At 48.7% G+C, this 15,974-nt stretch overlaps 1 protein-coding gene across 2 annotated transcripts in view; it reads right to left on the reverse strand.

Annotated features, from left to right (window-relative positions):
• Nucleotides 1–2,457: 2,457 nt before the first annotated feature.
• Nucleotides 2,458–15,974, reverse strand: part of LOC119379410 (insulin-degrading enzyme) — a 439,455-nt gene continuing 425,938 nt past the window's right edge. For both annotated transcript variants that reach the window (XM_049411974.1, XM_037648727.2), the window contains exon 27: nt 2,458–2,626. In XM_049411974.1, the coding sequence (XP_049267931.1) occupies nt 2,510–2,626 (117 nt within the window). In that variant the 3' untranslated portion in view covers nt 2,458–2,509. The remainder of the gene's footprint in view (nt 2,627–15,974) is intronic.

Below are 15,974 nucleotides of genomic sequence, written 5' to 3' on the forward strand. Positions count from 1 at the left end.
TAGCGTCAATGCTCTTCGAAATGCCGCAGGAATTCCTACGCTTGCTTGCCGGCGGCGGGTGGCAGCGACGAAATATGTTTTCTCGCTTTATAATAATCGCATACACGTGGATAAGCGCGAGCACTTGAAACCACCGCACCGCCATTCCCGTAGAAAGTGTCATAATAAGCACATCAGGCAAGACGTCACACGCTGCGACATTCAAATTTTCATTTTTTTTTTTCCGGCTTCCATTGAAATATGGAACGCGTTGCCACAGGAGAGAGAGAGAGAGAGAGTGGTTCGTGAAAGAAGAAATGAAAAGGGGCGCTATTTTCTGCCTCCCGTCTGGATGTGGCTGCACGACAACGCCTGTTGAGGGCTTTCAATGAAGTTTGGCACAGCGGCACCCTACCCGAGGCCTGGCCGACCGCTGTGGTGGTGCCCGTCCGGAAACATGGCCGCACTGGTGCAGCCATTGCATCCTACAGGCCCGTCTCTCTCACCTCTGCTGCCTGCAAGCTCATGGAAGCCATAACTCTGGCACGCTTGAGTTGGATTGCTGGGGCAACGGAGTTCCTACCAGAGCAGCAGAAAGGCTGCCACAGGAAATTATTGCCCTAGATAGCGTAGAGTTTCGTGGAAAGGGTATTTTTGTACGCTATAACATAGTGGCGTTTCTTTGTTAGGAGCTGGCTCGCCAGGTTCTTAAGCTGGGGCGAAGTCCCGCGCCGTAACCTTAGTTCCAAGGGGCGACCGCTACAGACGCAGCTCGCGCGAAAGTCTTCTTCCTCTTGTTCTTCGAGCACCTTGATGATGATATTAACGCAGGCAAAACCACATATAGCATAGCCAACTGTAGCATGCGGCGCTCGCTCCACTCCGGCGCGTGCTCAAGTTTGATAGGAGACCGCTAATAGAGTAGAATTCTGTTCCATTACGATATCGAACCTCGCATTAAAGTCCTCTATAGACTTTCCTTTTTCAAAGTCCCTCAATTGCTTCTCAAGTTTCGACTTGAATTCCTGAATTTCCTTCTTTATTTATTCCCTTATTTCTGTACCACGAAGAGACATTACAAGGTCACACAAAAAAGAACTAAAATAAGTGTCGCTTTTTGGCAGCAGCAAGGTTAAACAAAACGATAGGGCAGCAAGGCTGAAGCAAAGCTTCCGAAATAACAAACCTGCACAAAAATGCGGAGACAAACCAAGCGTCTGTGCTTCCAGGTCCTCCTCCATCTTTAATCAAATCGGCTGTTTAGTCATCTCCGGCCGGCTTTTCCACGTGGCACATAGCGTATCGCCTTTCTGACCTCGTCGGTAGTTACATACGGAACTTCTGTACCTAGCTCGAGGAGGGATGACTTATTTGTGAACTATATAGTTCAGCGTAAATTCCTTTGCCACCCGAACTATGTCATTGAAATTTCCCCACTTGTCCTTTAGGGCGCGCAATTAAGTTATTCCTAAATAGAGTTTCTGTTTAGCTGTTTTGATGCTGCTCTCTTTTCTTTTACTGCTGCCTCCATCGCTTTGACGTTGTAGTTCCTTGTGTCACCAACTTTCTTCTTCTTGATCAGCTTTGTTAGCTCAGTGAACTCTATTTTAGATCTCAAGTTAGTCACTTTCATGTGTTGCCGTTTCTTTATTAAGTTTTTCGTGGATTGGGAAAGTTCGCTTACTCCTTGCCTTGGCGCTTTACCTGCAACTTTGATTGCTGCTTCAGAGATCAGTACAGTTACTGTTTCGTACATTCCCTCAGTGACAGGATTTTCCTCGTCCTAAAGCTTCATATTTGTCCTCAAACGCAATCCTAAATGCTTATTTTATTCTTACTACATCTAGGTTGCCTTGTATTTTTAGTGGTTAATTTTACCCTAGTTCTCAGATTAAGGGCTATCCTCGCCCTCACCAACCTGTGATCTGAATGCTGGCATGTACAGACGGGTTCACTGTTAAAGGGTTCACTTACGTGCAGGGCATGTTTGAATTTCGCTCTCTTGCAAAAACATAGTGGCTTATATTTGCATAAAACAACTAGCGGTCGAAAGTTCTGCCTCTTTTTGACAGATTCGTGTTATGCATGAACAATGTTTCCCTGTCCACTTGCTGTTAGAGGGCCGTCAAAAAGAAAGGTGCTCATTTTAGTGTTCCCTTTAACAGTGGACCGTACTGTACCTATCATATTCCATTCACACATGCCCTCAATGGCCACTGAGACATTGAAATCTATGAGCACCATTGGCTCTTTTGTGCATTGTCATGGAAATGAGGCAATTTGGTTTGTGTACTTTAATGGTCCTTTAATGTGGGCATGTCTATGTGGTACTATTATTCAGTGTTGATACTGAAACCAAACAGCACATTTGGAATGGTGCCAACAAACCTTTCCTGGTATTTCTTATTGGCAAACTGTATCTGTGCTACACACACATAAAAAGCATGTAAACACAATATCAAAGCACAACAACCTTTTTCTTTATTGGCAAAAATCTTCCCATATTTTTGCAAATTCCTTTTATCACTGCCTATAACTTTGATTTAGCTCCAGTCTGAGGTGGTTGCACATTGATACATGCCTTCGGTAATGGGTACAAACCCAGGCTCCTTTTGAACTCCGTGATGTTCTTTATCCACATGGGTCCCTGCAAGAGGTACACATGACAAGCTACATTAACCTGCTGATAACCATGTACCATGATCTTGAATGACTGATGCATAAACACACTATATCACTCGTTAATATCAAAAGTGACCGGGTACCTGTGGTCAACACTGATACATATCTCTGGAAGCCATTGCTCAGTTAATGGAACTAAAGCCACTGACCAGGCTGTGCAGGCTACCATTTCTGCCTGCAGGCAATATATTCACAGATTATTTAACCGACATTCAAGAGCTTAGGAATATTGATGATGCATTACACATTCTCAGTTGTAATAAAGGTACTAGCATCAAGGTGTACTAGTTAAGGCCATGCTTTCGACCGCATGTGAAACTCGGCACTGTGTGTGTGATGTGACATGTGTCAATCATTCTCTCTCTCTCTCTCTCTTTTACTCCTCTTTTCCCCCCTCCCAATGTGTAGGGTAGCAAACTGGACGCATTGTCTAGTCAACCTCCCTGCCTTTCCTACATTCCTTCTCTCTCTCTCTTGTGAACCTTCACAAAATTGCTGTCACCAAAATGTACACAACCCACCAATCAGGTGCTCGTTCCATTCACCTCTCGCCTCAGTCTTACACCGCCTTAAGGCCCAAACACCCTAGAGAAAATTACACCATGTCCCGCTAAAGGGGACCATGAGGCGATGCAAAGCCGGAGCGCTTGCACGGTCGCGTTCCGTTGGCGTTCGTTGGGCATGCTACCGACCTCGGGCATGCTACCTGGTCGCTGAAGTTAACCGTGAGGTTCACTTCAGCGGTGCAGTGGGTGGATCTTGAAATTCGCGCTGCACCCGCTTAGAGGAGGAGAGTAGCGCTTGCGCCGCGATAGCAGAAGCGAGAACGTAGGGGAAGCGCAAGCAGGGGCTGGTAGAGAAGTGGAGAGAGTAACGCGCAGCTGTTGGAGAGAGGGAAGGAGGATAGTTGCGCATGCGTACCGCACACGCACCCGAAAGGCCGCCAGGGCTCTGACCGCCCCGATGAACGCACCACAGTCAGGCAAAGCCAGGAAGGGTCAGGCGAGCGCCATGACAGCACTCCCCACTACCCCTCCTTAATCCCTGTCAGGAAAGTCGGCCCAGCAAACAAACGCGGCCATCTCGCCGCCAGCCTTGTCGCAAAGGCACCCAGAGAGCCAGAAACTCTCTCCTCCAAACCCGCTTCTGGAGCCTGCAAGCAGCAGCAACCGGGAGGAATGCTGTACACAGCAGGACAGAAAATTGGCCACGTATCTGCGTGCTTCGCTGCAAATGTCGCCGAAAGACGATAGATTAGATATGGGCGCCAGCTGGCAATACGTCAGGAAACATGAGTTTGTGCACATGGCCTCCGAGATGGCGGGCGCACGGCGGGTTTCGCGCCCGCCATCTCGGAGGCCATGTTGTGCAGAGGGCACGGAGGAGGTTCTTTCCTTTCTCCGTGGCAGAGGGCTTTCGCCGGCGTGCATAGCGTGGCATTTTCAGCGAGCTTAAGAAACTAGGGTCTTTAGAATTACGTATATATGTATTTTCTATTAAAGGAACACACCACCTAATACTTACCTAGTGATGTTGCGCCTCAGATATGCGTAGTGTTTGCTTTTTGATCGACAATGTACACAAGTATGAACCTAGCCACCAGTTCAAGATGGCTGGGCGTTTGGAAAGTGGTTCAACTTTGGCCGGGTGGCTGAATCGGGTGACAGACAGACCAAAATTTCTGCCTTTAAGCTCCCCAAGAAAGACTATCGTCTTTAAAACCCGTTCGCACCCCCACAGCAGGAGAGTGAGACAAGCAGCCGCGGGTCTCCCCCGCCTCAGACGTCCCCCCTCGCTGGAAGCACACCGCGCCGCCCTCCTGCTCCCCCGCCGACTCTCCTGCAAACAGCAGCCCAGAGGAAACCCGCTCGGCCGGTTTGCCTGAGTGCGGACTAGCCCACCGCGGGACATACCCCCGAGCAAGAGATGCTTCGCATCTAAAAATGCACGGGGCGAGCCGCCGGCGGAGAAATGCTGCGGCAGTCACATGACAGCGTGCAAATCCCGCCTCCTGTTCAGTCTTCCTGGAGGGAGGTGGCCCCCTAATTGCTCTCCTCTGAAAGTGGCCTGTGGCGCGCTGCAAGGAATCGTGCATGGACCCATCCCTCTCGCTACATGAGAATGCTGCCGCGCGACAGCTCTGGAGGCTCGCATTTTTCTGCTAGTGTGTTCGGGCCTTAATTTGTTCACCATCTGTACTATTTTCTTTGGCAGGAAAGGTGTGCTGCTTCCACCTTTGTCCCATTACTATGGTAAAGGAAGCTATTCTTGGGGGCCAGTGGCCCGAGGTGTCCACTCGCTTTCACCTGTACTCGGAAGAGGTTGCACTTTGCACTTAATGCAACATGTCGCAATGATCCCTTTCAAGTGTTGCATCCGCCTAGCCTTCCTATCGCAACGCTTTCATCTCTCTCCGCAGGCTGGCCACAGCTGCGACTATTAGGCATGTGACAACAGATACCACAATAGATGGCTTGCACTGACGCCACAGAAAGCGCCGTGTTGGAGCACCAGCATGTGTGTACGCGACGTTTCCGATGTCACATTCACGTTACATCACATGCAGATTCTTTCATTATTCACGCACAGAGACGTTCCTGCCGCGTTTTTTCACATAGACTCAACTTGTTTGTCATCAAAGCCGCCATCGTGGAGTCCAGTTCATCAATGCGTCACTGACTCAAGTTCCACGCCACTGGCTGATTTGAACATGGCGCGCTCAGTAGTTACTGCGGCCGCCGCAAGAGGCCGCCACTTGCCCACGCGATCGCACTGAAAGTACGCCACGCGTTTGCAGAAAAAAAAGTGCTCAAGGTCACGAGGCGCACGTGACGTACATTCTCCCCCCCTGTGCCAACCCTCCCTGCTTAGCTTCCAGCGCGTTCGTCGGGACGAAAGAGAGGAAGCAATTACAGTGTGCGACAAATCTTTGTAACTCCGCTCGTACTGGAGTAACTGGACGGATTCTATTAATGAGCACTAACAGGCAATAATGCCAAGGAAAGTATAGGGGGTGTAATTAGTAGTAAACGTAATGTAAATGTGAAGAAAGAAAAGTGGACGGAAAGGTAACTTGCCGCGTGCAGGGACCGAACCTGCGACCTTCGAATAACGCGTCCGATGCTCTACCAACTGAGCTACCGCGGCGGCCATCCCCCCGTCCACTTTATGGGGTATATATGTGCATTTAAACGTGGGAGCGTTAGTCAGCGCCGCCAGTAGCCATGACGGCGAGTGTGGAACACTCTTCTTGTGCCTGTTGGCGTCACGTAGCATGTGAACTTATTACGAGCTGGCAGCTGACCAATAATCCCTCGCATACTACCTGAAGCATCAAGTCTGCCAGAACGAGACCCTCGCTACGAATGAAGGAAAGAAGTGGAAATTTTGAGGGCTCCTTTTTCTTTGTTATACACAGTATTAATGAGCACTAACAGACAATAATGCCAAGGAAAGCATAGGGGATGTAATTAGTAGTAAATGTGATGTAAATGTGAAGAAAGAAAACGGATTCTAAAAATTTTCGTGGCGGTCGATCCATGAGGCAATAAATTCCTTTAGTGAAGCCACTGCATGGCTACTTGGAAAAGTGTTGCAGGGCCCCTTTAACATTCACAAACACAGGCCACACAGTACACAATAACAAATAGCAAACATTGTGTTATGCAACAAGCCTTCATCTAAAAAAAGTTTAATTCAGGGTTTGCAATACCAGTCAGGCGAAATTTGCCAAAATGGTTCAAGTTCTAAAACTATTTTTTTTTCAATAATCTTGTACAGTTCAGTTGTACCAAGAACGCTAAAGAAAGCTGATGCAAAGAATATGAATGAACCTGAAAGGCATTGTTCATAGTACACCAGAACTTTATTTTTTCAATGACCATTACAAGTTAGGCAAACGCCATTTTTCTTAGTTTAAATACAGTCGAACCCACTTATACCAATATTCAAGTGCCATGGAAATTTCACTGTTATTGTTATAAGCGGTGATTGTTATAAAAGGGTTGCACAAAAAGAAATAAATGCGAAGAATTTCTTAGCGAACTTCTGCGACTGACCGTGCATGCCTGCCTGCCCGCCCGCCCGCCCACCCACCTATTCACTTACCCACCTACCAGGGTTGCCAATGGTGGCTACTTTTCGCCAAATTGGCGAATTTGAGAGGCCCGTGGCGACCTAAACTTACGAATGGCGACATGGCGAATTTTTGGCGATTTTCGGCTTATGTCTCCACTGAGTTATGCAACCTAAGCTCAGTGTCTTCCCAACGATTGGGCGGCAACATTCTCTGTATTTTTCTTGGGTTTAGGCCCACGAGTAGTATGTGCATATTACGCGTCATTCGGTATGTCCGTCCTGTAACTCGTGTGTATCTCCTCAATTCATCTAGATGCAGGAGGTACTGGAATGTCCCTCAGCGACATTCTAGCAAAATGTAAGTCAGCGGACCGCCTTGCAAACCGCGAGGGGGCAGTGTTTGACTATAAGTTTATGGCTTTAGGTGCTTTAAAGGGACACTAAAGGCAAATAACAATTTATGTCAGAGTGAAAGCTCAATGTATGACAACTTCTAAAACCGCAATATTATCAACAGCAGTGCCCTACTTACGGAGAAATTAAGCTAAATGTATCACATGATGAGCGCCACGAGTGGGACATTTTCGAAGTGATCCCGATGCCGTATGAGAGTCTGCCTACAATAAATCACTAGTAATCAAACTAGCAGCAATAAAAAAAGAGCCTTCCGTGCATCAAAAGACGTAATAAAATGCTCTTTGTTCGTTTCCGTTTGATTCATGGAAAAAAGAACCTCTGTGGCGTTGCCATGGGGAACGGCGCGCGTGGTTCAAAGGTTCCGTTTTCGCCGAACTGCGCTTCGCCCGGCGCCCTGCTTCGCTCACGCGGTCGCGTCTCAGTGGTAGTTTCGGTATCGCTTACTGCCGCGTGTGTTTTGCGCGCTCGTGAAAGTCGCTCTGACAGGAAGTTCGACAAAATGCCGCATGCAACGACGCCGGTACTACGAGCCCTCAGCAGCATACCGCGTTCACCGGGGCTCAAGTCGCTGAATTGGAGCCCAGCGTCGCGAGCCAATGTGTCGTTGTATCCATTGCGACGATTGCGCCAAGCTTCGATGGCTTCGATGGCCGTTGTTGCTGCTGTGGGTCCCGCTACTTTCTCTCTGCTGCTACTAGTGTCGGCGGCCGCGCAGTAAAGGCTGGCAACGTTGGGCACGGCAGCAGTGACGTATGAAAGTCGGATTTCAGGCGGGTGATTTGAAGTGCGCTAACGCGATGCGCACCACTAAAACGCGATTTTATTTCAAAATAAGCACTTCCTTGGCATAAAAGTAGCACTACGAGGTTTCCGGACCGCTATTTCAACAATCAACGTCGACTTACTATTTGCCTTTAGTGTCCCTTTAAGCTTCTCTAAAGTTTCGCTTCTGAAGGGGCTAGACGACGGGTTGGCCGCCTGTTCCGACCATGTCTTCCGCCAAAGCTCCAACTGTTCTGAATAGCTTGGCGACTTATTCACTGTTGCAGTACCCCCAATTCAGCTCGTAAAGACTGTTTTGGAATAGCGAAGAGAGGCGGATACGCGGCTATTCGTGCAATAAAAAATATTTATTGAGGCATTTTCTACTGTTCTCGGTGAGCGTGTGCAATGAAAACAATTGCTATGTAACGTTTTACACTGTCTACCTGATCATTAATAACGCACCAGATTGCCGCGTGTAGATATAGGTGACTATAAGAAAGGGTCAGTGGCGTCTGATATCATATTAGTTCACACTGAAAAGGTGTAAGACTCACTAATGATCGGTTCCTGTAAGAATGCTGTCGTGTTACCTTTAATAAACCTTTTAATACTTTTAATTCATATAAGGGTACGTAAAGCTGTCTACAAACAACGCTTTCACGGTTTTCGCCCAAGGTTTACCACACCTTTACCTTTGAAACGAGCGGACAGGGATGGAACGATATCATGAGCGTTTCATTCATCCACCCTTGCGCCACCACGCACGTCTTGCGGCTAGTCGGCGAAGTAGCACTATGCACTCCCATGTTGAAGCGGGCGAAACGACTGGCATTGAGAAACGTCAACATAATTTCAGGGTCTTGGATGGTACTGTATTCTACGGGGCTATACGTGAGTGGAAACTTTTATTACTAGGTATGCCGCACATATCTAGAATGGCGACTTCTTTGGCGACATTTGTAAAAAAAATGGCGACTTTTGGCGACTTTTTGCTCTTCGTTTGGCGACATTTACTCGAAAGTCAGTGGCAACCCTGCCACCTACCTACATCATCACACATTATACAAGCAAGGACCAGAAAACGAAAGTTTATTGCCAAAAGCCTGTTAGCTTGGCTTGTCAGCCTTTGCCATGCAGCAAGCGCATACATCTTTCTTCGCTGCACAGAAAGTGGTCCATCGCAACATCATCATCGTGAGGCGCTAAGAAAGTCCGAATCGTGTCGAACGCGTCCAATACACCTCGTGCGTTGGGAGCAGGGCTGCCAACCGTGGGGTAATTACCCTGCTTGTAGGGCATTTTCAGAATTTTTCGAGTAGCGTACGGTAGTAGGACGGTAATACGGTTTTCTTCAGGGTTGCCACTGACTTTCGAGTAAATGTCGCCAAACGAAGAGCAAAAAGTCGCCAAAAGTCGCCATTTTTTTACAAATGTCGCCAAAGAAGTCGCCATTCTAGATATGTGCGGCATACCTAGTAATAAAAGTTTCCACTCAAGTATAGCGCCGTAGAATACAGTACCATCCAAGACCCTGAAATTATGTTGACGTTTCTCAATGCCAGTCGTTTCGCCCGCTTCAACATGGGAGTGCATAGTGCTACTTCGCCGACTAGCCGCAAGACGTGCGTGGTGGCGCAAGGGTGGATGAATGAAACGCTCATGATATCGTTCCATCCCTGTCCGCTCGTTTCAAAGGTAAAGGTGTGGTAAACCTTGGGCGAAAACCGTGAAAGCGTTGTTTGTAGACAGCTTTACGTACCCTTATATGAATTAAAAGTATTAAAAGGTTTATTAAAGGTAACACGACAGCATTCTTACAGGAACCGATCATTAGTGAGTCTTACACCTTTTCAGTGTGAACTAATATGATATCAGACGCCACTGACCCTTTCTTATAGTCACCTACGAGGGGCGTTCAATAAAGATTTCCCCTGACTAACTTCCATTTATTGCAGAATGCTGAAACTGCGCATGTGTAATGAGATAAGTCACTGTAGGTCACGTGCCAATTTGCAACTCTAAACTAATAACGGTCTTTCTTTTAGAGGTGCTGAAGTGGTGTGTGGTGTGATAATGGATGCAGTGGAATACAGAGCAGCAGTCAAGTTCCCGTACTTGAAAGGCCGCACTCCAAGGGAGACGTTCGATGAGATAAAAGAGGTTTATGGGGAGGATTCCCCATCATATGGTGTAGTGAATAACTGGCATCGCCAATTCAAATATGGTCTGATTTCCGTGGAAGCGGCTCCGATTGCAGGGCGACCCCACTACGCTGTCAATGAACACGCCATCCAGCAAGTGAAGGCCGCGATTTTGGAAAATCGCCGCATTAGCGTTCGAGACCTAGCCCAACATATCAAGATTAGCGTGGGCTCCATGGAAAAAATCATTCAGGACCATCTTCACATGCGTAAGGTATCCGATCGCTGGGTTCGCCGGCTGCTCACACCTTTCCAAAAGCAGGTACGAGTCGAATGCTCCCAGGCTCTTTTGACCATGTGCCATGGAAACCAGCAGGACTTTTTCAACAGACTGATTACACAGGATGAATGCTGGGTCCATCACTATGATCCGGAGACTAAAGTCCAGTCGATGCAATGGAAGCACTTGGACTCACCGCCTCCAAAGAAAGCACGCACCCAGCCGTCGACGGGCAAGGTCATGCTCACAGTCTTTTGGGACCAGCACGGAGTAGTCTTGATGGATTTCCTAGCAAAGGGTGCCACGATTACTGGGGAAAACTATGCTTCACTGCTGCGGAACTTGCGAGAGACCATCAAAAACAAGAGACGTGGCATGCTCACCAAAGGCGTCCGCCTTCTGCGAGACCATACCCCAGTTCACAACTCACATGTTGACCAGACGGAAGCACGCTCCTGCGGCTTTGAAATTCTACCGCATTCCCCTTATTCACCCGACCTCACACCATCGGACTTCCACCTCGTTCCAACATTGAAGTCATATTTGAAGGGCAAGCATTTTCCAGATGATGAGACTCAGATTTCTGAAGTTACAACATGGCTTTTGGAGCAACCTGTCGACTTCTACAAGTGAGGTGTTTATAGTTGCATAAAAAGATGGGAGAAGTGTGTGTCCCGGGGTGTGACCTATGTAGAGAAGGACTAATAAATCTGCAAAGTTTCGTTGCTCTCCGTCCACAGGAAGTGGGTCAGGGGAAATCTTTATTGAACGCCCCTCGTATATCTACACGCGGCAATCTGATGCGATATTAATGATCAGGTAGACAGTGTAAAACGTTACATAGCAATTGTTTTCATTGCACACGCTCACCGAGAACAGTAGAAAATGCCTCAATAAATATTTTTTATTGCACGAATAGCCGCGTATCCGCCTCTCTTCGCTATTCCAAAACAGTCTTTACGAGCTGAATTGGGGGTACTGCAACAGTGAATAAGTCGCCAAGCTATTCAGAACAGTTGGAGCTTTGGCGGAAGACATGGCCGGAACAGGCGGCCAACCCGTCGTCTAGCCCCTTCAGAAGCGAAACTTTAGAGAAGCTTGAAGGGACCCTAAAGGCAAATATTAAGTCGACGTTGATTGTTGAAAAAGCGGTCCGGAAACCTCGTAGTGCTACTTTTATGCCAAGGAAGTGCTTATTTTGAAATAAAATCGCGTTTTAGTGGTCCGCATCGCGTTAGCGCACTTCAAATCACCCGCCTGAAATCCGACTTTCATACGTCACTGCTGCTGTGCCCAACGTTGCCAGCCTTTACTGCGCGGCCGCCGACACTAGTAGCAGCAGAGAGAAAGTAGCGGGACCCACAGCAGCAACAACGGCCATCGAAGCCATCGAAGCTTGGCGCAATCGCCGCAATGGATACAACGACACATTGGCTCGCGACGCTGGGCTCCAATTCAGCGACTTGAGCCCCGGTGAACGCGGTATGCTGCTGAGGGCTCGTAGTACCGGCGTCGTTGCATGCGGCATTTTGTCGAACTTCCTGTCAGAGCGACTTTCACGAGCGCGCAAAACACACGCGGCAGTAAGCGATACCGAAACTACCACTGAGACGCGACCGCGTGAGCGAAGCAGGGCGCCGGGCGAAGCGCAGTTCGGCGAAAACGGAACCTTTGAACCACGCGCGGCGTTCCCCATGGCAACGCCACAGAGGTTCTTTTTTCCATGAATCAAACGGAAACGAACAAAGAGCATTTTATTACGTCTTTTGATGCACGGAAGGCTCTTTTTTTATTGCTGCTAGTTTGATTACTAGTGATTTATTGTAGGCAGACTCTCATACGGCATCGGGATCACTTCGAAAATGTCCCACTCGTGGCGCTCATCATGTGATACATTTAGCTTAATTTCTCCGTAAGTAGGGCACTGCTGTTGATAATATTGCAGTTTTAGAAGTTGTCATACATTGAGCTTTCACTCTGACATAAATTGTTATTTGCCTTTAGTGTCCCTTTAAAGCACCTAAAGCCATAAACTTATAGTCAAACACTGCCCCCTCGCGGTTTGCAAGGCGGTCCGCTGACTTACATTTTGCTAGAATGTCGCTGAGGGACATTCCAGTACCTCCTGCATCTAGATGAATTGAGGAGATACACACGAGTTACAGGACGGACATACCGAATGACGCGTAATATGCACATACTACTCGTGGGTCTAAACCCAAGAAAAATACAGAGAATGTTGCCGCTCAATCGTTGGGAAGACACTGAGCTCAGGTTGCATAACTCAGTGGAGACATAAGCCAAAAATCGCCAAAAATTCGCCATGTCGCCATTCGTAATTTTAGGTCGCCACGGGCCTCTCAAATTCGCCAATTTGGCGAAAAGTAGCCACCATTGGCAACCCTGGTTTTCTTATAAGACATAGGGTAATTTCCACATTTTGCTCGTCATCGATCAGCGAAAAATGTAGACGATCCGCATGACATATCCGAGGCTTACATTCCTAAAGAGAACCGAAAGCTAAATATTCCTTTGAATTAAATGGGAACTGTCCCATTTCACATGTTACCAGCATAGGGCAGAGACGAGATATTACGTTACACATCCCTGTGCTAGCGTTGTTGTTGTTGTTGTTGGTTTGTGGATAGTATTTTCCCTTTTCGTCGTCACCCATTCGTTCGTTGTGTGGAGGGGCTTTTAAATTTTGCGACGGCGGTCAGTTGCAGTTAAGGCGAAAGCCTTAGATGCCTCATCAAACACGAAAAGTGACCATCGGCGTAAACGCGAGTAGAAAAATCATGATATAACGACGTCGTGAAGTCACAGATAGACAGGATTTGTGACGTCATGAAGTCATAGTGAAGTCACTGTGGCATCACAATGTGACGTCCAACGATGACATCATCCTATGGCATCGTCGCTTGGTCATAGGTGGACAGACCCCGGAGGCACGTGAGGCGCACAAAGCTTGCCATACCTCCTATCCCCGAGGCAGTGCAAAACCACGCTAGGCGCAGAAATCTTTCGAGGCCGGGGGGGATAATGGGGTGTGGCCTCTTCTAGCTGCTCGTCGAATCGCGCTACTAACAATGAATCTGTGGCGACACACTGGGCATATTCCTGCGCAGCCTCTGCCTCGCTATCATTCAGCTCGGTGTAACACGGCTACACACCCTGCACTGCTTTCCGATAAACCACAGTGCCACCGCAGCGTCACCCGAGGTATACGTCAGCGGCGGTGGCTAGAAAAAACAGGCTGCGCCACTTGGAAAAGGATTATTTTTTTGTTACCCGGACGAGCGTAGCGTCGGTATGCTCGCCCGCTGTTGCTGCTAATCGAATCAACAATTGTTACGTTTTCATGTTGGGATTCGTCCTTCGGTAGACTCGACATCCCACATTTGGCGACCCGGACAACAAACATATACCGCACCTCCATGGTCAACCTGGAAGCCCTTGCCGCTCTTCGCGAACAAGTACAACTTAAACAGGAACTGCAGGCCCAGCAATAGCAGCATTTTGGCGAGGCCTCCGCAACCCTGGCCGAGCCTGCCGACTCCGCTGAGGACGACAGAGCCCCTGAGCACGGCATCCCGCACGCGGCTCCACACGACGTCTGACATGTGGCATTCAAGCTTCCGCCGTTTTGGGCGGATTCACCCGAGGTATGGTTCGACCAAGTGAAGGCCCAGTTCTCCCTGGCGCACATCCCACAAGACCGGACCCGCTACGATTACGCCATCGCCCATATGGACGCCCGCAACGCAAATGAGGTCCGGGATATCCTTGCCAACCCACCAACGGCCAACCTTTACAAAAACCCCAAGACTGAATCCATCCGCCGCCTGTCACTCGGAAAACCAGAAGGTGTGACAACTTCAGTCCGCAGAACTTGCCGAGCGCAAATCTTCGCAGCTCCTGCGCCACATGCGTGCTCTCGCGGGCAACATGGAAGTCCAGGATTCTTTTCTGCGAGCACTTTGGCTCCAAAAACTTTCACCGCACGTCCAGGCAATTCTACAAGCTCAGCTTATGCTACCTCTGGACCAACTTGCCGAGATCGCTGATCGCGTCATCGAGGTCTCTTTGCCGCAGTTGTCACCAACTGCCTAGGCTGTTGCCGCACCACTGAACACCACAGGGCTTGCGCGCCATATCGACAATATCGATCGACAGCTCAGCTCTTTTCAAAGACGCCTGGATGAACAACTTCCGATGTGCCAATGCTACCATTCGCAAAGCCGTGACCGTAACACCGCCTCGTCGCAGCAGCTTGGCGACGACGGCCGGTGTTACTACCATCGACGCTTCTGCAACAGAGCCCGACAATGTCGACCACCCTGCTCCACTGGGCATGAGGGAAACGCCAACGGCAGCTCGTAGGCATGGCTGCGAGTGGCCAAACTTGAGGCCATCGCATCTTCGTCACTGACCAAGTTGCAAAGCAGCGGTCCCTTGGCGACAGCACTTCCTGTTGTATCTGGATGGCTTGCGATTATAAAGATTGGGCGAGATTGAGACGAGAGACAACGGACGCCATGTTGAGCGTAATGTATACTGGCCTGCTCCGTGCTGGGAGTGGCGTTTATTAAGTACATGGGACTAGAGGGGTAGGGGGCGCTAGTTATTACATAACACGCCGCCACACAAGTACTGACAAAAAGAAAACGAAACAAAGTTTGATCACATGAGGAATCATGAAGGGATTCTCACTGGCCTTCCCGAGCGTGTCTTTTTCGGGAATGCTTGCGGTGGCACCGTTCTTGCGTCTGAAGGACGGTCAGGCAGAGATCTTGGGTGTGAGGAGCGCTGCGGCTCATTTTCTTTAGATGTCTGAAGAGGATAGTAGTCTTCAGGTGTTGACTGGTGGTCACTTGGGTGATGCCGCACTCGTAGGTGGTGTCGGTTGCGCCTGTACACTTGACCATTGGCTGCTGTGACAGTATATCTCCGTGGCCCTGGGCCTACCTGTGTTACGACTGCTTTCTCCCATTTCTTTCCATGCCAAAACCAGACTGGCATATTCTTAGTCAACGGAAACAGCTGTCGAGCATGCTGGTCTGCGTGCTTACGCTGTGCCTGCTGCCTTGACTGAAGGTTTCTTTGGAGCACCGTGTGTGGGTAGTGCGGTAACAAAGTGCTGGGATGGGCTGGAATAAACGTTCTTATCCTTCTTCCCATAAGCATTTCTGCTGGAGAAAGAAGGCCACTCATTGGAGTTGCTCTGTGGTTCATTAGTACCAGTGCGAGTTCCTTGCCTTCAGACAGCGATTTTGTCAATGTTGCTTTGATGGTTTGAACAGTTCTTTCCACTTGCCCGTTTGAGCAAGGAAAAAAGAAGTGATGTGGGCTTGTGGACGATGTCCCATTCCTTGTTGAAGTTTCTGAAGTCGGCTGAATCAATGAAGGGCCTTGATCACTCACAAATTCTGAGGGTATGCCAAAGCGTGCATAGATCCTTAAAGGGACACTAAAGGCAAATAACAATTTATGTCAGAGTGAAAGCCCAATCTATGACAACTTCTAAAACGGCAATATTATCAACAGCAGTGCCCTACTTACCGAGAAATTAAGCTAAATGTATCACATGATGAGCGCCACGAGCGGGACATTTTCGAAGTGATCCCGATGAC

Source organism: Rhipicephalus sanguineus, chromosome 1 (assembly GCF_013339695.2).
Source record: "Rhipicephalus sanguineus isolate Rsan-2018 chromosome 1, BIME_Rsan_1.4, whole genome shotgun sequence".
Lineage (NCBI taxonomy): Eukaryota > Metazoa > Arthropoda > Arachnida > Ixodida > Ixodidae > Rhipicephalus > Rhipicephalus sanguineus.